The sequence below is a fragment of the Choloepus didactylus genome, chromosome 18 (assembly GCF_015220235.1).
Source record: "Choloepus didactylus isolate mChoDid1 chromosome 18, mChoDid1.pri, whole genome shotgun sequence".
In the NCBI taxonomy this organism is placed as follows: domain Eukaryota; kingdom Metazoa; phylum Chordata; class Mammalia; order Pilosa; family Megalonychidae; genus Choloepus; species Choloepus didactylus.
This window is the reverse complement of record NC_051324.1, coordinates 72803472-72824050: the sequence shown is the minus strand read 5'-3', so window position 1 is coordinate 72824050 and position 20579 is coordinate 72803472. Positions and strand designations below refer to the sequence as shown.

General features: G+C 45.8%; 1 protein-coding gene across 6 annotated transcripts in view; it reads left to right on the top strand.

Moving 5' to 3' along the window:
• The window catches only part of USP36 (ubiquitin specific peptidase 36), a 43920-nt gene that overhangs the window by 17780 nt on the left and 5561 nt on the right, over nucleotides 1-20579 (top strand). For 5 of the 6 annotated variants that reach the window (XM_037808794.1, XM_037808795.1, XM_037808793.1 and 2 more), the window contains 11 exons: nucleotides 1522-1589; nucleotides 2119-2189; nucleotides 2877-2959; nucleotides 4168-4279; nucleotides 11362-11502; nucleotides 12052-12152; nucleotides 13012-13150; nucleotides 14657-14787; nucleotides 16221-16887; nucleotides 17514-17644; nucleotides 19478-20044. In XM_037808794.1, coding sequence (XP_037664722.1) covers nucleotides 1522-1589; nucleotides 2119-2189; nucleotides 2877-2959; nucleotides 4168-4279; nucleotides 11362-11502; nucleotides 12052-12152; nucleotides 13012-13150; nucleotides 14657-14787; nucleotides 16221-16887; nucleotides 17514-17644; nucleotides 19478-20044 — 2211 coding nt within the window. Of the gene's footprint in view, nucleotides 1-1521; nucleotides 1590-2118; nucleotides 2190-2876; nucleotides 2960-4167; nucleotides 4280-11361; nucleotides 11503-12051; nucleotides 12153-13011; nucleotides 13151-14656; nucleotides 14788-16218; nucleotides 16888-17513; nucleotides 17645-19477; nucleotides 20045-20579 lie in introns of all 6 variants that reach the window. The other variant, XM_037808797.1, reaches the window with a different exon arrangement.

The following is a 20579-nucleotide window of genomic DNA, read 5'->3' as shown; positions in this document are numbered from 1 at the left end:
TACTTTTTTTGCTTGTGAAGGGGGGATAACTGTCATCGATTGAAGGGTTTTGATTCAAGTACCCTTGCGTAGATTTGGGTTGCTTTCATCTGTTTGTCTCATGGATTTGGGCAAGTTGCAAGTTGCCTAATTCAAGGGCCCCACCTTCTGTCAGCATTGCAAAGTACAGTTCCTTGAATGGATGGCTTTTTCTGTGGTAGGGGAAGGGTTGGAGAGCCTCTCTTTTTTTTTGTTTTTCTTTTACGCCCCTGAATTTCTCCCATTCGCTCCTCTTGCCCTTCACCCAGTCTCCCAGGGATGTGCCAGCTTCCTTTTTACATTCTGCCCCCAGCCTTGGTCCCTTTGGGGACTGCCATCTTGACCTGTGCACCTGGAAGTCCGGGGGTGTTGCCCCCCGCTGCCCCCGCTAATGCATAACCTGCCAGGACACCCCAGAGCCCTCGCACCTCAATGACCGTGGCATCCTCTCTCTGGTGGGGATTTTGGAGACTCGGGCTGGCCTCTGGTTTTCCTCTTCTCTCTCTTGCCCAGCTTTCCCCAGCTGCCCAGGGCTCAGGGTGGGTTCATGATCCCTTGTAGGTGTAATTTGAAGATCCCCCTTTCTCTGCTCCTGGCTATGCTGAGAGATGGGTTCTGCGGGGTTCTGTTTGCTCCTGTTCTAAATGGCTTCTGGACAACTTGGGTCAATCTTAATTTCAGCTGCTGCCGTTATGCACACTACCCAGAAGTCTGCACTTTGTTTTGAGGTCTTGTCCTTGCTAGTTGTTTGGAGTTAAAATGTCCTTTCTTTGGGTGAAATGGTGGTGGTAGTGGATGGTGGCAGTTGATGTTTCTTTTCCAAACTTTGCAGAATAAGAATTTGGTAACCCTGTGTTGGTACCCCAGTTGTTTAGGAATTAGGCTGCTCATAACAGCCTCACGTCCTTGACACACACAGATGAGAGCAGCCTAAATCTATGCTGACCCTGGGTCCGCCCCTTGGCCTCCACTGTCCTCTACCAAAAAGATGTACGGAGCTGGGGGTTCTTTGTCCTTGATGGCTCTTCCTCCCTCCCTCTCCTTTTTACCAGCTGTGAGAGGGCCTTGTGCCTGCAGCCAGGGAGAAGTAGGGTTGGTGTGCAGAGCTGAGGGAGGGAATGTGGGTGAGGGGGTGCCATGGCTTGGGGAGAGCCAGCCTGCAGGAAGGTTTGGGATACTTTTATTGACTGAGAAGAATGAGTGTGACCTGGTGAGGCTGCTGGTACATTTCTCAAGGTGTTTTACCTGGGTGGGGTGGAGGCCAGGCGTCCTGCTGAGAGGGTGGAGGAGCATCCTGGAGCGTCCTGCAGGGTGGGAGGGGCCTCGGCGGGGAGTGGGGCAGGTGGAGGGTAGAGCTATGTAGAGCGAACACCAGGCAGTGCAGGGGTCCAGCGAGGATGGGGCTAATGAACGTGTCCCACAGGGCCTTGTGTGATGTCACTTTTAGGGGGTGGGAGCTGCTATGTTGCATCAGCCGCTTGAAGTTTGTGGCTTAATTTGCAGGTTGGATCGTCAGACACAGGCTACTACTTTGGTCCATCAAATTTTTGGAGGTTATCTCAGATCACGTGGTAAGTGGAGGAGGCGTTTTTTCTCCCCCTCCTGTTGAGGACTGGAGGATTAGCCCAGGAGACCCCAGGCATGCCCGCCCTGGCCGGGGCTGTTGACCAGCTCTGTGGACCTGGGCACGTCAGTAACATCTGGGGCCTTGGTTTCCTCATTGGTGAGACTCTCGCTTGCCGGTCTGCTCTGCCTGGGTGTAATAAGACTCATCTGATGAGAAAGTTGGGCCAAAGTGCTTGCGCTTAAAGTGTTGAACTCTTCCTTAGTTCCTGAATTGGTGCCATTGTCCTTCAACAGGCTGCAGTCACCAAGGCCCCTGTGGGTGAGGCAGGGGGACCCCACGAGCGGCCCTAGCGTGGTGCTGGCCTGTCGGTGGCACTAGGACTGTCCTGGGCAGGCCCCTGAAGGAGAACTCTCTCCAGGAGGGGCTGTGGCATTGCCCCCTTGTCAGAAGCCCGGTTCACAGTAGACCTCCCAGCAGTGGGTCTGGGCCTGGGGGAGGCCGCACTCCACCCCACCCCCTCTGTTCTGTTGCAGTGAAGTGTTCGGTGTGCAAGAGTGTCTCCGACACCTACGACCCCTACCTGGACGTGGCGCTGGAGATTCGGGTACAGAACGGGTTCTACCATTTCATGTCTGGATAGGGAAAGTGAGACCAGAGGGCAAAAAAGAAGGAAAGAAAAAGAGACTCAATAAAAGCTTAAAATAGATTAAAAAAAATATATTTAGAATCCTACCACCTTAAAGTACAAACTGTCACTTTGGCATATTTTTTTCTGACATGGCATGCATGGCTTTCGTTTAAACGAAAAATGAAATGCCGTTCTGTGTCCTGAGGCATGGCTGGTGACGACACTGAGTGCAGAGCTTGTGAAGGGAGTCTGTGGTGTGTTCAGGGTGCCGGCCCTCCGGGACAGGCAGACTTGGGGAGCGCAGGGCTTGGGGCTCCTGGAGAGCAGCCTCTGTTTTATTCTAGCACTTGTTGCTGCTCCTGGCAGGAAGTGGGGCAGTCTAGTTTGGAGCGGACCCAGCAGTCTGGATAAAAGTGGCGGGCTGGAGAAGTAAATTCCCAAGGCTGGGGTTTCTCACCAATTCTGCATAATTCAGAAGGGGCTCACAGCCACGGCTCCCCTGCTCCTTTCCCAGCCACTCAAGGGAGCAGTGAGCGGGCACATTTTTATGTAGGTAGTTTTGTGATTTGCTGCCTCCGCCTGGAAACGACCTTAAAGTTGGTTTTTCTTGAGTCAGCTTTTTCTTCTGCTATTTATTCTATTCTCTGGTTTTGTCCTCCTCAGCAAGCTGCTAATATTGTGCGTGCTCTGGAACTTTTTGTGAAACCAGATGTCCTGAGCGGCGAGAATGCCTATATGTGTGCTAAGTAAGTTTCATTTTTCACTTGGAAAAAAGCTCAGACTGTCCAGAAACATGCAGAAAAATTCACCTACCCGATACCTGCTCTGTCCCATTCCCTGCCTCCCTCAGAGGTGACCATTGTTCACATTTTAGTTGCACGTTGTCTTAAAAATAAAACCCTCTGTGTTCTTTTTTACTTTTATTTTTTATTCTTATTCTGATTCTTTCTGATGTAAGGAAAATGTTCAAAAATAGATTGGGGTGATGAATGCATAACTATATGATGGTACTGTGATTGTACACCATAGATGATTGTAGGGTATGTGAATATATTTCAATAAAACTGAATTTAAATAAAAAAAAAAATAAAGCCCTCTGAATGCCAATAATGCAAGGATAACCATGCTTTTTGTAACATTTACATGGCTTTCAGATGTGCAAGCTACTGTTCTGAATGTTGTACACATATTAACTTGTGAGTTTCACAAGATGGGGAAATGAGCCCAGAGAGATTCAGCAACCAGCCTAAGGTCACACAGCCAGGGCCAGTTCAGCTGAGGGGTCTGCAGCGGAGACTGAGCTCCTGCCTGAGACCTACCTTCTTGGCTCACATCCTTAATCTGCTTTGTTGTGGGCATTTTTCCATTTCAGGAGACGTACCTTGCATTCTTTCAGTGGCTGCATGGTCTTACCATATGGAGGCCTTTCTATCTACGTCATTTTAAAGCTGTGGTCACTAAAGGGTGCTTTCTTAATTCTGCCTTTCAGGTTTATCTTTCTTTGCCAAAACACTGCTTTCATCCTTCTTTAAATTCATTTCCCTTAGCTCTTGAAGCTATCTAATTTTGCCTCTTATTTTCTCCACCTTCATTTGCTTGTTTTTTTAGTGTGGCTTAAATTTGTTTCCTGCATGTCCTTTTTATATATTTGGCCACATCGGTTTTAATTTGTTCTTTCCTGTAAATGTTATCCCTGCGTAACTTGTTCTGCATTTTGTTTGGTCTCCTAGTTGGTAAATTAGTTTATCTGCTTTAGGATCCACAGCTTTTCTCTAGTCTTTGTTCCCCTGTGGTCGTTTTCCTTATGTAACGTTGATTTAATTTTGGGGGTGCCGAGGGCAAACCTATCTGTGGAGACTCCCTTGCACTGGGCTGGAGTAAACATCTTTAACCGAGCATGAGGGCATCTTTCCTCAGCATTCACCAGCACATTTCTCACTCACCTTCCTCACAGATGCAAGAAGAAGGTTCCAGCGAGCAAGCGCTTCACCATCCACAGAACGTCCAACGTCTTAACCCTTTCTCTCAAGCGCTTTGCCAACTTCAGTGGGGGTAAGATCACCAAGGTGAGTGGGCTTTCCACCGCTTCCCAGGGTGCCCTTGGCTGCAGTTTGCATTAGAGTCATCTGGGGTCCTGATCCAGAGCCATTAAATTGGAATTTCTGAGGGCTGGGCCCAAGAGTCTGAATTTTTATTTTTATTTTTATTTTTGCAAAATTGCTAAACAGCTATAATCACGGTCCAGTTTAGTTACTGTTGTTGTACTGGATTTTTTTTGTCCTCAACCTCTGTGTGTGCTTCCTGTATTCCTGTTAATGGAAGGCAAGATTTCCTTACGAGTGAGTGTGACTGGGGGAGAAACTAAGTGTGGTGAGCACTGGAGTGCCTCACCCGGCTAGATCCTGCCATGTCTCTAGAATGTGGTCTGGGGCTAGGCCCTGCTGAGCCGCCCTTTTCCCCCCAACAACAAGGGGTAGGGGCTTTTTCAGACCAGTACCTCCCAAGGTGGTGGTCTGTGGAATGTTGCTATACTTGGGAAACAAGTGTTCCATGTGCAACTGAATTTGGGAAGTGCCAAACTGATGTTAAATATAAGGTTTGTATTTTTAAGGCAGGGCCCTTCAGAGTCTTTATGTTGCATTTAGAATTCCAGGAGGGGAGTTTCGCATGAAGAATCTTCTGACCTTAATTGTCCCTGGAACCATCCACGGTATTATTTCCTGAGCGCTTGCACCACCGCTGCTGTGGTAGGCCCCTGGTTGTCAGCAGCCAGTGGGTAGGTGGGGTTTGCTGGGGGAATCGAGGTTCCACAGGTTAACAGCTCCCAGGACTGGCTTCCCAGTGGAACACAGTTTGAGACACAGTGGCCTGTTCCATTTTGGGGTTCCCTATCTAATTGGATTAGGGCTCATGACCTATTATGTGTATTTTTTGTTTTGTTTTTTTAATTATAAAAATTGTAGGTGTACAGAAAGTCATGCAGAAAATACAGAATTCCTATATACCCCTCCCAGCACACATAAAGATTTCCCTATTGTTGACACTCTGCATTAGTGTGTTAGCTTTGTTACAGTTCATGAAACAATAGTATTATAATTATACTATCATCTAGAGTCCATTGTTTACAGTAGGGTTTACTATTTATGTTGTATGTTCTGTTTTTAAAATTCGTATTCTGTTTACACATACACAACCTAAAATTTCCCCTTTCAACCACATTCAAATATATAATTTAGTGCTGTTAATTACACTCATGGTGTTGGGCTACCATCACTACCATCCATTACCAAAAGTTTGTCACCCCAACCAGAAACTGTACCAATTAAACATTAACCCCCCATTCCCAGTCCCTAGTAACCTATGTTCAAAATTCTGACTCTATGACTTTGTTTTTTCCTAATTATTTCTTTTCAGTGAGATCATACAGTATTTTTCCTTTTGTATCTGGCTCTTTTTCACTCAACCTAATGTCCTCCAGGTTCATCCATGTTGTCACATGTATCAGAACTTCATTCCTTTTCACGGCTGAATAATATTCCATTGTACATATAAACCACATACTGTTTATCCATTCATCTGTTACTGGACACTTGAGTTCTTCCACCTTCTGGCAGTTGTGAATAAAGCCGAAGTGGATGTTGGTGTGCTGGCACATGTCGAGTCCCTGTTTCCAGTTCTTCAGGATATTTACCTAGAAGTGGGATTGCTGGCTCATATGGTAATTCTGTACTTAGTTTTCTGAGGAACCACCAAACTGTCTTCCACAGCAGCCGCACTGTTTCAGATTTCCACCGACAGTGGATGAGTGTTCCTACTTTTCCATTCCTCTCCAGTGCTTGTAATTTTCCGTTTTTGGAGTAGTAGCCGTTCTAGTAGGTGTGAAGTGGTAGCTCATTGTGGTTTTGATTTGCATTTCCCTGATGAACAGTGATGTTGAGCATCTTTTCATGTGCCTTTTGTCCATTTGTATATTTTCTTTGGGAGATGTCTGTTGAAGTCTTTTGTGCATTTTTAAATCGAGTTATTTGTCTTTTGGTAGCTGCAGTGTAGGATTTCTGTATATACTCTGGATATTTATTTATCTGTAAATGTATCCAGGATTTTCCAGTATTTTCTGCATTTTTTAGGTTATCTTTCATGATAAAGTCCTTTGATGCACAGTTTTTAATTTTGATAAGATCCCATTTATCTCTGTTTTCTTTGGTATAAAGTCTAAGAAACCCTTGCCTAACACAAGGTCCTGAAGATACTTTCCTATGTTTTCGTTTAAGAATTTTATTCTTTTGGTTATTATATTTAGGTCTTTGATCCACTTTGAGTTCATCTTTGTAAATGGTACTATGTAAGAGTCCACTTTCATTCTTTGTAATCAGTTTTAAAATCTGGAAGTGTGAAGTCCTCCAGCTTCATTCTTTTTTTTTTTCCAGGATGGGTTTTGCCTATGGGGCCCCTGACCTTCCTTATAAATTTGATGATTGGCTTTTCCATTTCTGCAATGAACACTGTTGGAATTTTGATTGCAGTTATGTTTAATCTGTAAATTGCCTTCAGTAGAATTGGCATCTTAACAATATTTAGTCTTATAATCCATGGACATGGCATGTCCTTCCATTCATTTAGGACTTCTTTTATTTCTTGTAGAACTGTTGTGTAGTTTTCCTTGTACAAGTCCATTATATCCTTCATTAAACTTATTCCTAGATATTTGATTCTTTTAGTTGCTCTTGTAGGTGGAATTTTCTTCATTTCTTCTTCAGGTTGTTCACTGCTGGTTTATAGAAACTATTGATTTTGCATGTTTATCTTGTACCCCACCACTTGGCTGCTTATTAGCTCTAGTAGCTTTGTTGTGGCTTTTTCAGTATTTTCTATCTATAAGATCATGTCTTCTGCATATTTCTATTTGGATGACTTCTATTTCTCTTTCTTGCCTAATTGTCCTGGCTAGAACTTCCAGTATAGTGCTAAATAACAGTGGGCATCGTTGTCTTGTTCCTGGTTTTCTAGTTTGCTAACGCTGCTAGAATACAAAACACCAGAGACGGATAGGCTTTTATAAAAGGGGGTTTATTTGGTTACACAGTTACCGTCTTAAAGTCATACAGTGTCCAAGGTAACGCATCAGCAATCGGGTACCTTCACTGGAGGATGGCCAATGGTGTTCGGAAAACCTCTGTTAGCTGGGAAGGCACGTGGCTGGTGTCTGCTCCAAAGTTTTGGGTTCAAAATAGCTTTCTCTCAGGACGTTCCTCTCTAGGCTGCAGTTCCTAAAAAATGTCACTCTTAGTTGCTCTTGGGGTGTTTGTCCTCTCTTAGCTGCTCTGGAGCAAGAGTCTGCTTTCAACGGCCGTCTTCAGACTGTCTCTCATCTGCAGCTACTCTCTCAGCTTCTGTGCATTCTTCAAAGTGTCCCTCTTGGCTGTAGCAAGCTCACTCCTTCTGTCTGAGCTTATATAGTATCCAGTAATCAAGGCCCACCCTGAATGGGTGGGGCCATACCTCCATAGAAATTACCTCATCAGAGTTATCACCTAGTAATCAAGGCCCAGTAATCAAGGCCCACGCTGAATGGGTTGGATAACACCTCCATAGAAATTACCTCATCAGAGTTATCACCTACAGTTGGGTGGGTCACATCTCCATGGAAATACTCAAAGGATTCCAATCTAATCAGCACTAAAACATCTGCTTCACAAGATTACATCAAAGATAATGGCGTTTGGGGGGACATGATACATTCAAACCAGCACACCAGTCTTCAGGGGAAAGCTTTCGGTCTTTCACCATTGAGTATGATGTTAGCTATGAGTGTTTCACTATATGCCCTTTATCACATTGAGGAAGTTTCCTTCTATTCCTAGTTTTCTCTTTTTTTTTTTTTTCCAAGAAGGGGTGCTGGATTTTGTCAAATGCCTTTTCTGAGTCAGTCAAGATAATCATGTGTTTTTTCCCCTTCATTCTGTTAATGTGATATGTTACACTGATTGATTTTCTTATGTGAACCACGTTTGCATACCTGGATAAATCCCACTTGATCATGGTGAATAATTTTTTTAATGTGCTTTTAGATTCAGTTTGCCAGTATATTGTTGAGGATTTTTGCATCTATTTTCATAAGAGATATTGGCCTGTAATTTTCTTTTCTTAAGGTATCTTTATTCGGCTTTGGTATGAGGGTGATTTTGGCCTCGTAGAATGAATTTAGGGCATGTTTCCTCCTCTGCACTTTTTTGGAAGAGTTTGAGCATGATTGCTGTTAATTTTCTTAGAATGTTTGGTAAAGTTCACCAATGAAGCCATCTCGTCCTGGGCTTTTCTTTGAAGGTTTTTGATAACTTTGCTTCTTATTATTGGTCTGTTGCGATCTTCTGTTTCTTCTTGAGTCAGTGTAGGTAGTTTGTGTGTTTCCAGAAAGTTGTCCATTTTATCTAGGTTATCTAATTTGTTGGCATACAGTTGTTCATAATATCCTCTTATAGTCCTTTTTATTTCTGTGTGGTCAGTAGTAACATCCCACCTTTCATTACTCATTTTACTTCTTCACATCCTCTCCCTTTTCATTGTCAGTCTAGCTAAGGGTTTATCGGTTTTATTAATGTTTTCAACAAACCAACTTCTGGTTTTATTGATTGTATTGTTTTTCTATTCTCTATTTCATTTATCTTCACTTGGATCTTTATTTCCTTTCTGTCTCCCATTCTCTCTGGGTTTAGTTTGCTCTTTTTCTACTTCCTCCAGTTATAAGGTTAGTTGATTTGAGATCTTTCTTTTTTTAATGTAATCATTTAGAGGTATAGATTTCCTTCTCAGCACTGCCCTTGCTGCATCCCGTTAGCTTTAGTGTATTCTATTTCATATTCATTCGCCTCAGGATATTTCCTAATTTCCCTTGTGATTTCTTCTTTGACCACATTGGTTGTTTGAGTGTGTTAATTTCTACTTACTTGTGAATTTTCCAGTTCTGCCTCTGTTATTGATTTCTGGCCTCATTCCTTTGTGGTCAGAGGAGATTCATTGTATGGTTTCAATATTTTTTAATTTATTGTGACTTATTTAGTGACATAACATATGGTTATTCCTGGAGCATGTCTGTTAGATCTAGCTGATTTAGAGTATCATTCAGTTCTTCTGTTTCCTTACTAATTCTTCTGTCTAGATGTTCTATCTGTTATTAAAAGTGGCGTATCGAAGTCTCCTACTATTAATGTAGGACCATCAATTTCTCCCTTCAAATCTGTCGATATTTGTTTCATGCGTTTTGGGGCTCTGCCATTTGGTGCATGTATATTTAAAATTGTTTTATGTTGTGTTGACCCCTTTTTCAGTATATTTTGACCTTCTTGTCCCTTATAATAATTTTTTATTTAAACTTTATTTTACTAGTATAGCTACTCCAGATCTCTTTTGGCTATTTATTTGCATGGTATATATATTTTTTTCTTCCTTTCACTTTCTGCGTCCTTGTATCTTTGAATTTCAGAATGTTTTCTGGTAAATAGCATATAATCAGGCCTTTTTTTTCTTTTTTTTTTTTTAATCTATTCGCCAGTCTCTGCCTTTTGACCCTCAGAGAGTTTAATCCGTTTAAAGTCGCTACTGATAATTCATGACTTTCTTCTCTGCCATTTTGCTGTTTGCTCTTTGTAAGTCTTACACCTTTTTTTGCCTCTGATTTTCTTCCGTTAACGCCTACTTTCATGTTATTTGATCTTTTTGTTAACCGTTTTCGGTCCCTTCTCATTCTTTCTGTGTACATTTTCATATATTTTCTTTGTGGTTACCTTGGGACAGTCTGTAATGAATATAACAAATCTATAACAATCATGTTTGATTTGCTAGTAACTTAATTTCAATAGCATATACATACATTGTTCCTGTACCCTTCTTGTCCTGCCACCGTTTTCTTGTATTTGTTACAGACTATATCTTTATACATTATATTCCAAAACCCATAGAGCTATCATTACTTTTTTTTTTTTTTTGCATTTGCATTTGCATTCTAGAACCTGTAAAAAGTGGAGTTATGTACCAACTAATACAATACAGTAGTATTGGCATTTATAATTACCCATATGGTTACCTTTACTGGAGATCTTTATTTGTGTATGCCACTTTGATCTGCTGTATAGTGTCCTTTCCTTTCAATCTAAAGAGTTAAATCAACAGTTTTTGTTAGTTGTTGAAAGATTCTGTGGGGGAAAGATACCCTGAAACGTCTGCTGCTGCCACCTTGGTTGATCAGAAGTCTATTGGCCTTTCAGATTTTGAGTTTGTCAATAGAAGGAAAAAGACAGAGGTAAATCTCACAGATCTCATGTTGCTCTAAAGAAGCCAGGCACAAAAAAAGTATATGATGTATGAGCTCAGTTGTGTCAAGTTCAGGAGCAGACAGAACTAATCTGTGGTGATAGAAGTCAGAACAGTGGCTATTTGAGATGGGGAAGTGATCAGATAGGGAATTTTCTGGGTTTTTGAAAATGTTCTGTATCTTGATTGGGTTATGGGTTACATTTGTGAATACATGTCAGAACTCATTGAACTGTGTACTTGGGACCTATGTATTTCATTCAGTGTAAATTATATCTCAGTAAAAAAAATATGTGCATAGGCAGGCATGCAGGTATATTACATCTCCAATCATTCAACAATCATCTTAAAAATCTTTTTCCAATGAAAGATTGTCTCTTTTTGGAATAAATTTTGCAATGACCTTTGTTCAGACCCAGTCCATTAACAGTTACGGACTGCAGCAGTCGACTGTGTTGATTCCGCCTCTTTTTCAAACTAAAGATCTGAAAGCCAGTATTCTCTTGAATGATTATTTTTCTCATTTTACAATTGGGAACCAGGTAGTGAGAGAACTAATTTAGATGCATGGCAAAGCCAAGAGTAGAGCATACATCATTTGATGGGACAGTAAAATAAAAATAGTTTACCATAGGGCAGTTGGAAAAGACTCACTTCTCTGGTTCTTCATTTTTAATCATTAATTAAGAGAGGCTTCCACCACGGCATTGCTGCATGACTGATTGCCCCAAATTAAGAGACCAACTGCATTATCAATTTTGTGTAATTGTGGATGGAAAGGCAGGTGGATCTCTCTCTCAATGATGGATTTTATTTGCCTTTTCCTTGGCTTTTTAAACAGGATGTCGGCTATCCGGAATTCCTCAACATCCGTCCGTATATGTCCCAGAGCAGTGGCGAAGCGGTCACGTATGGGCTGTATGCTGTCCTGGTCCATTCAGGCTATAGTTGCCATGCGGGGCACTATTACTGCTACGTGAAGGTGAGGCACTTAAGGGTGCAGGTCAGTGGCCTGGGGCAGCAGTGGGTGAGTTTGCAGAACCTATCCAGGTCCACATTGGGTTTCTGCAGAACATGTATTGTGTGGAAAGTGGTGATGTTTTGTAGTTTTCAGCTCCTGGTTTTGCTTTGGTGCATGGAGTGGAGTGACAAGATGTCTTTTAAAAACACTTCCAGTGGAATCGGTAATACTGAAGTGGCAGTGAGACCTGGAAAGGGGGGGTCATAGCTGCAGGAGATTTGTCCTCAGTGCCCTGGAGAAATCTTGGAGAAGGCAGAGTAGTGGCAGGAGACATCGTGGAGATTAGACTTGCCTCAGTTTCCTTTAGAATAGGAAAGTTTGTATGTATTGGAACCCTAGGAAGGAACTGGGGTTCAAATCACAATTTGGGGATCACATTCAAATATTAGACGTTACTTCACTGCTCCTTAACTATCACTTAGACATCTTTGGCAATTAACTTTAAAAAGCTAAGGACCATGGACTGTTTGTTGATTGTTTTGTGTTCTGCAACTCCCCTTGCTACTTTAGGCAAGCAGCGGACAGTGGTACCAGATGAACGACTCGTTGGTCCACTCCAGCAATGTCAAGGTGGTGCTGAACCAGCAGGCCTACCTGCTCTTCTATCTCCGGTAATTTGCTCCACCCTCCATGAGGTCTCCCCGCTTTGTTGTTCTTTTCTTGTACTAATGATCTCCAGAACCTTTTTCCATCTGAGAGTAATCAGGAATGCACAGGAGATAATATTTGGCAAATGTTATCTCACAGCATGTGTAGTGGGAGCCTCAATTCAGAAGGACCCTTCTAGATCTAGTCTGCCTCATTGTTGAGTAATAGCCAGAGCCTCTGGGAAAGGCTGGTTAGGAGTCCACTTGCACCGGCATTTGATGCTGCTTTGAATGTAAATGGGAGACTCTGCCAATTATTTTTCTGTATTTTTTCCCCAAAATAGATGCATTGCCTCTGGCTGGTGGCCAGGCACTATACCTTCCTCTGTGGCGTAAGCTAACGCTGTTCTTGAGTAGAAGCCTGCAGCAGAGCTCTTTGGAAGCACCTTTTCTCGGGCTGGGGTGGTTATTGATGCATTACGGCTGGGGCTGTGGAGAGTAGGGGCGTTTGTGCTGCTTTGCACTTTTCCTGCTGAGTTTTGTTGAGGCAGGTGAGAGCTGTATTTTGCTTTCTGATAAGTTGAGCATCCTCTCCTGGAGGATCCTGACTCTGAGCTCTATGCTTGCACTGGGCTGGGTGTCAGAGGCTCTGATTGAAACTGCCAGGCTGGGTCAGGGGCAGAGCAGGTTAAGAGATGCTCTCAGGACACTTGGGGCTCTCGCTGGCCATTTTTCTGCCCCTGGCCCTCTTTTCTTTCTTTTCTTTTTCTTTTTTTTTTTTCTGTAATCTTGATGTTAACTTGTTCTGATTCTTCCTCATGATCGGTTTCTGTGGTGACTTCAGCTTTGGTGAGAGACTCCACCTGCTTTGTTTCTCTGACAGAATCCCAGGCTCTAAGAAGGGCCCCGAGGGCCCCACCTCCAGGACCGTCCCCACCTTTCCCAGCCGCCCGAGCATGGTTCCAGGCCATGTCAAGAAGAGCATGAGCAACGGGGTTGTGTCCCCCACTGCAGCGGGAAAGGTACTCTTCCCAGTGGTCACTGCCACAGAGCTGACCCTTCCGCCAGGGCCCCGGGAGGTGGTGGATCCACAGAACTGTGAGCTCAGGAACTCTGCCAGGGGGAAAAAGTTTGCAGCCAGTACGCACTGTTTATCCAGTGTTACCTCTTGAAACCTGGTCGTTCACCAACACCAGGTATAGAGGAAGAGGGGACAGTAGGGAGCGAGCCTGGCTGGTGAGTCAGACGGCAGTGCTCGGTCACGTGTCCTGCTGGACCAGCATGGCCAAGGAGCACGCCAGAGCAGCTGGCAGGAGGCCCAGCGCACGGGCGCCAGCCTCTGGGAAGAGCATTTTAATCCTCACATTTTAGCACCAAAAATAGTAGTAGTTTGCATCAGTGTTAATTTCCTGCCCTGGGTCATTATACTGTGGTTATGTGAGAGGATGGCCTTGTATTTAGGAAATAAACACAGAGGTATTTGAGGTATTTGGGGACATCATGTCTGCAACTTTCTCAAATGGTTCAGAAAAAGAAATAGATGTGTATGTGTGCGTATACATGTACACAGAAAGGATGATAAAACTAATGTGGTAAAATGTTAAGTCAGGAAATACACTTGAATTTTCTGTGTGTATTTGAAATTTTCTGTTTAAAAAGTTAAAAAAGAAATCAGAGTATTACTAGCAAAGTAATGAGTAATTTCCTTATTTACGACACAGTTTATAATTTTAAAATGGAATAAACGCCCCCGTTCTGTTTCTTAGTGCTGCCCTTCTCTGAAGTTACACCCAGACGCAGCCTTGAAGGGCGTTTCACAATGTGAGGTTTTAGTTATTTACGTAACTGTTCCCCGTCCAGCAGTTAAGAAAATAGAAACCAAAATTAAGTGTATTGGAATTGATGTAGCAATTAAGATACATGATCTGATTGCAAAGTTGATTATCACGATAGCCTAGTCACACCCTGCCGTGTAGCATTAGGCTGCAGATGAAGTGTGTCTGTCCCAAAGAGTGTGTCCGTCTGTTGTCATTTGTCATTGGCACCTACAGGACTGTCTAGGTTATCATGAATGTTTTTATGACAAAAGCAGTCATCCAGATGCATTGCAGCTGTGCAAAAGCCACTTTACTCTGAATAAAATTATGTAAGTTCCATATACTTAAACACTCAACAAATGAAAAGGCTTTGCAGTGCAGTGAAAAGATGTATTCCATTTAGAAAAATGTTAGTAAAGACTAAACTTTTAAAACAAAAGGAAAAAAACTGAGAAGTAGATGGAAGTGAATGCCTATCAAACCTCTGGGAGAGGGAAGACTTTGTAAGCTTAAAACTGAGAGGTGAAATATAGAAAAACAAATTTAACTGCACTAACCTAAAGTTTAAATAAAATGTTGCTTAAAATATTTATTAATTTATTTTAAATATTAAAATACTTAAAATTATGAAATGTTACTGGTACAAAAGAAGCTATCAGACTTCTAAAAATATTTACAACCCATACAACAGAAGGTTCCCGTTTGTGACAGATGACGCACTCGTTGAAATGGCTGCCAGCCACCGGTGCAGGTGCAGAGGGGATGAAGGCCAGAGAGAGCAGAGGGGCAGCGATGAGCAGAAAGGCACGCCCCGGTAGGAGTGCAGAGAGTGCGATCCAGCAGTATGTATCACAGTTCCTGAAAGTAGTCCTAGCCTAGTGTCACGTCCCAGCGGCTAAAACAAAGACCCTTACATGGTTGGGCCTAAGCAATGGAAATCTTATTGGCTCACGGTTTCGAGGCTCGATGAATTCCCAAAGGGAGACCTCAGCTGGGTGATGCTTTCTCCCCAAACTGTAGCATCCTGGGACCCACTGCCGGCAATCCTCGGTCCTGGGCTTTTCCAGCACATGACCGTGCTCGCAATGGCGTTTTCCCCTTTCTCTTCTGGGTTCTGTGGACTTACAGTTTCCCGCTCTTCCCATGGCTGCTGCTTTTGCTATAAGGACTCCAGCCCTAACGGATGAAGTCCCCCGCCCCGTTCACTTTGGGCACTCCTGAACTCATAATGTCTGCAGGGGTCCTGTTGCAAATGGGTTCACACCCACAGGACCAGGAGCTGGGACCAATTGCCTTTTGTGGGGGGCAGGACTCAATCCCGAACACTTAGTAATTCCATTTCTAGAAAATTAGCATGGGGAAGCAAATACAAAAAATGCTTTATTCTTTTGTCCATTCAACAAATATTTTTTTAAGCACTTACTGAGTGGAAGCCCCTGAACTAGTTTCTGGGACTGTCACAGTGGACAAGACGGACATGGGTACTGCCTCCTGGGGCTTTATGTGCCAGCTGGAAGGCCAGCGATAAGTATTTAAATGCCGAGTAAGTTATTTAGATAGGATTGTAATAAGCATCATTACAGAGAAGGATGCGCTATTTAGCGCTACGTTATTAATTTCAGTGAAATCTGAAGACAATATTTAGGTCATATAAACTAATTTTGTACAATGAATTGTTAGGTAAACATTCAAGATACTTATTGCAGAGAATCTAAGCAATAAAAATGCTTCAGATAATAGCGTTGTGGTAAAACCAGGGTAACAAATGTTCCACACTAGTGCACGGTGTTCTTGGTAGGAGAGTATATGGGAGTCCTGTATTTGATGTCTGATTGTTCTGCAAACCCACAACTTCTCTAATTTAAAAAAAAAAAAAAAAAAGGTGAAGTAGGCTGCAACCATACAGGCCACTGCCATGCAGAAGAAAAGACAAATGGGGAATATAACAGGGCTTTAATAAATAGTTACGTCAGTGATGGGACAGTGGGTGAAATTTTTTTTTTTTGTATTTTTTAAATCTTGATGAGAGTATACTGTTTGCATCTTAAAGAGAGACACAAACACGTTCTCATATGCACATAAATCACAAAAGACTAAAATTGTTCAAATAAATGGATATAAAAATGTCTTTTGACATATCCATGTAGTAATTTCTCTTGAGCTGCCAATCAGGCCATGCCTGCAGCCTCGGAGACACTTACCTCATACAAGAAATCACCTCACCTGCCTGTCCTCTTAAGTTTCAGATTGTGTTTTCTGCTTTGTTCTCCTAGAGGCAAGACCCATTGACAGTGAAAAAACGACAAATCACAGAAGAGATTGGTGTGCCAATTCCCAGGAATGGCTCCCTGGCCAGCCTGAAGTCACAGAACGGGGGTGTTCCTCCAAAGCCACCCTCGGGGTCCCCACCCCCCAGAGTCTCCAAAACACCCATACGCATGCCGACTATTCTGGATGAGCCTGGGAAAAAGGTCAAGAAGTCTGTTCCCCTGCAGCACTGCTCTCCATCACTCAAAACTTCTCAGGGGTCACATGGTCCCAGCGACTGGAATAGCAGCAGATCTGAGAGCCGCAGGCCAGGCCCCTGGGACAGCAGGGACACCGTCCTCTCTACCTCACCCAAGCTCCTGGCAGAAGTGATGGCCACCGGGCCCGGGCTGAAGGGACATGCGGAGGGCTCCGACCTTGAGAGGAAGGGCCCTGGTAGTCCCTGCTCACAGCACTCGGCCAGTGGTGTCGCTGCCAGGACCCCCCAGACCTCCAAGAGTGGAGCTGCCAATTTCCATGATTCTCAGGAAACGAACGGTGCTGCTGGTGTTCACCCCAAAGCCCTGCTGAATGGAGAAGAGTCCAAGGCCCCTGTCTCCAGCAACACCACCGCTGAACCCACAAACACCATGTCTCCTCCACCAGCCAAGAAACTGGCTCTTTCTGCCAAGAAGGTGGGTATCTGGGGTCTTGTCCCTGGGAGGGTGTCCGTCGGGCTAAAGCAGGAGGTTTGCTGGTAGTTTGGGGGTGGGGTGGGAAAATCGTTGAGGGGCTCTAGCCTCCCTCCATTCAGAGGGACGAAGGTTACCTTAAGCATTCCCAGCAAGTTGCATGTCACGAAAGGGATGTCCTGGGATGAAGGTTTTGAGGGAACCCTGGTTTGTCACTTGGGGAGGTGGGGTGAGGTAGCTGCATAGTGGTACCTGCAGATGATGCCCCCTCAAGGGGCTGGATGATAGTGTTGGGAGAGTCTGGGGGAGCTCTCAGCTGGGCGAGCCGGAGGCATGGGGCTGCCTAGACTCTTCCCAGAGCCCGAGGTGTAGGCATGGTCGTGCTGAGATTTTTGTTTAAATTTCCTTCCTTTTTTCCTTTTTGTTTCTAACCAAAAACACTTCTGATTCTTCTTCTACCATTCCCCAACCCTTCCCTCCTTCCCTTGTTTTTCCTTCTGCCTCTCATCCTTCTTTCTGGGCTCTTTTGTTTTTTTATTTTTTTATTTGTCTTTTATTTTTATTTTCCCTCTCCACTCACGGAAACCTTTTTTAGACCACCAAGTTTTTATTTATGTCAATAACTGCAGGCCAGCACCCCGTGGAGGGCGACCGGCAGTGAGCTCCGTCCGCCTCCCCACTCAGCATCCTCCGACCTCACCCACCCCATGAAAGCCACCCGCCCTGTCGTCGCCTCCACCTGGCCTGTCGGTAACACCAGGTGAGCCGTGGGCGTTGGGCCCCGGGGTGCCGGCCGGTGCTCTCTGGGGTTCACATGCACTTGACCTGGTGAAGAGATGGATTCCCAGCCGTAGAGGATGGAGGAGGCAATGGTGGAGCCGAAAAGGAACGGGGAGGAGGCCAGCGGGCCAGCCTCATCCTGCGTCTTCTCCGTAGCCACCTGTGGACGGCATGGCAGGATCCGAGGGCAGTGGGGTCTCCACAGGCCGATGTTCTGTTGTCAACTTTAGTTTTCACCTGTCTTCCCCGTCCATATGGCATCTCCGGAGTGCAGTAAGCAGGTCTGTCCTGGAGCTTCTCCGTGAGCCCCAGGACGGTGCTCTCACAGTAGAAGAGGAGGATGGGGTTCTGAGGGGTTCCGGGATCCTCGAGTAAGCCTGGAGTCCTGAGTATGAGTCGAGGGATGTTTTCTTGTTTGCCACTGCCGTTGAGGTCCCCAGACAATGAGGGGGCTGGGGTTCTGTCTCCTGGGCCCTGCGGAGCCTCCCTGGGTGGGTCAGCTCAGTTTGTGGCACAGGCAAGGGCTGCTTTGTGGGCTCGTGGGAACTTGCCCCCCACAGTGGGCCCATCGGGAGAGGTCACTCCCCTTGGGTGTGCGAGCAGCAGAAAAGTGGGCAGTTGTTGACAGTGGTCATCTGGTGGCCGGTGGGGAGGGAGCAGGAGAGCCGGGGTGAGGCCTGGCAGTTGGTTGGGGGCTGCGTCCAGGTGCTGCCCGCCCTGACCTTGATCCTGGCTGTGTGGAGCAGCCTCTCCCATCTCGCTCACTTGCTCACACCCCTCCCCTGCCCATGGTGGGCCTGGAAGCATCTGAGGGGGTTGTGCGGTATTTCTTCTTAGTTTCTTTGTCATATCACTTTTGAAAGGGTTCCTAAAAAGCGTCAAGTGACGTGACTGCAGTGTGTTGGGGTGGGCTGACCGCTGCTGGCTTGGCCTGGGCAGGGGCAGTGCTGCTTCTTCAGTGCTCACTCGGCAGCCCTTTGGGGTGGGCACTGTTGTCACCCACTTACAAATGGGAAAATTAGCTTAAGGTTACAGCCAGCAGGAGGTAGATGGAAAAGTCCAAGCCAATGCAGTGCTGAATCCTGCCCTTACGCATCTTCCTGCGTGACTCAGCCGCACAGCTCTGTGTCCCTGGCATTTCAGGCCCCGTCAGGGAAATAGTGGTGAAAGGTGCAGAGGCCAGCCCTCACTTTCCTCACGAGGCTCACCCCACACGTGCGCTCGCTGGGGCTTGGGGGGCTTGGGGGGTACAGGTGCTGGCAGGTTCCTTACGGACAGTGCGCAGGGTGATCTTCCACTTGTCACGTGTTCGCATCAAATAATAAAAGTGTTCGAGTTTGCAAAAATATTTTGAACTGCTTGTGACAAGAAACTTAAACATAATGATTTTTTTGCATGTGCGGTAACAGATACATAACATAAAGTATGTCCTTCTGACTGTTTTTAGGTGCCCCGTTCAGTAGTCTTAGACACATACACGACGTTGTGGATCCCCACCCTCCGTGACCCACACTTTTGCTCATCCCCCCAGACAGAAACTCTGCCCTCATTAAGCATTAACTCCCCAGCCCCTGATAACCTCTAATCTACTTTCTGACCCTACAAATTTGGTTCTTAGTAACTTTGACCTTAAGTGGACTGAGTTTTATTGCTAGTCTGTTTTTTCTAGCATGCATATAATTTACATCTATCGGAGAATTTCCGGAAGAAATATTTAAAATTCTTGGGTGAAAGTGGGGGGTGAGGGTGGGCAGAAAGGGGTTCTCTCGGGTCTCCCAGGGCTGCTGCGCCTGATACCTGCCTGTTGTTCCAGGGCTGTCTCGCCTGCCCCCCCATCGTGCAGCTGCCTGAAGCCTCCCCACACCCCGCACCCCACGGTCCCCCCTCCGCCCGCCAGCACCCCACCCCTGGGGGCGGCAGGACCACAGAGCCGCACCTCCACCTCTGCACCCGGGCCACAGGGACCCAGAGCCTTCTCATCCCCTCTGCACCAGCCACTGGGGGCCAGTGCTTCCCCCCAGAGCATCTCCAAAAAGAGGAAAAGGAGCCGTGGGGGAGAGGCCGAGGAGCGCAGCCCGGAGAAGTGCTTCTCCCAGCAGGTGGGGGGAGCCGCTGCAGGAGCCCGTGTGAAGGAAAGGAAGAGGAGACGCACAGAGGGCAAGGGCAGCTCCCTCCTGCCGGCGGAGCCAACACCCCGGCCGAGCGGGAGCCACAAGAGCAGGAAGGAGCAGCGGGCAGAGCTGCTGCCTGGCAGTCCAGAGGGTGCGGGTGGCCAGCCACAGGGGAATGGGCAGCACGGGGGTGACAAGAAGAGGAGGAGCAGGAGAGCTGAGGGGCTCAGCAGAGAGGGCTGCCCCCACCAGGACCCCACCCGGCCCAGGTGAGCGCTGGGGCAGGGAGACAGGCCGGGTCCTCTCTTGAGCTGGACGTTTGAGGTGGGGGCATACTGTAAAATGTCCTCGGCAGTGGCTGATGGTGGTGTGTCCCTTAGGATTGGGGCGTGGATGGCAGAGCCTTGCCAGCACTCGCTGTGGAAGGTGGTCCTAGGGTGCGGGCTCACGTGACCCCGGCCAGCCTGCACGTCCTGTACACTCTGTGTCCTTGCCTCGGTTAGGGTTAAAAATGGAGTTGTGAAGTTTTTTCCTTAATGTCTTTCCTGCTTGAGTGTGTGGCTGCTGAGTGCAGGTGCTTGAGTGTCTCCATGACTTCTCTCTTGTCAGTGAGTGTCAGCTCCTGCCATGGAGTGAAAGCCACCAGATAAGCAGCTGGCACCCTCCTGTCCTCTTGCTCAAGTTTGGGGTGGTCTTTTCCAGGGGTGCTCTTCTAAATCACTGAAGGCAGATGCCACTTGAAATTAGATGGGGCTGTCTGTATTTGAACTCCTGTCCTTGCTTTCCGTTTACTAAGAGAGCTCA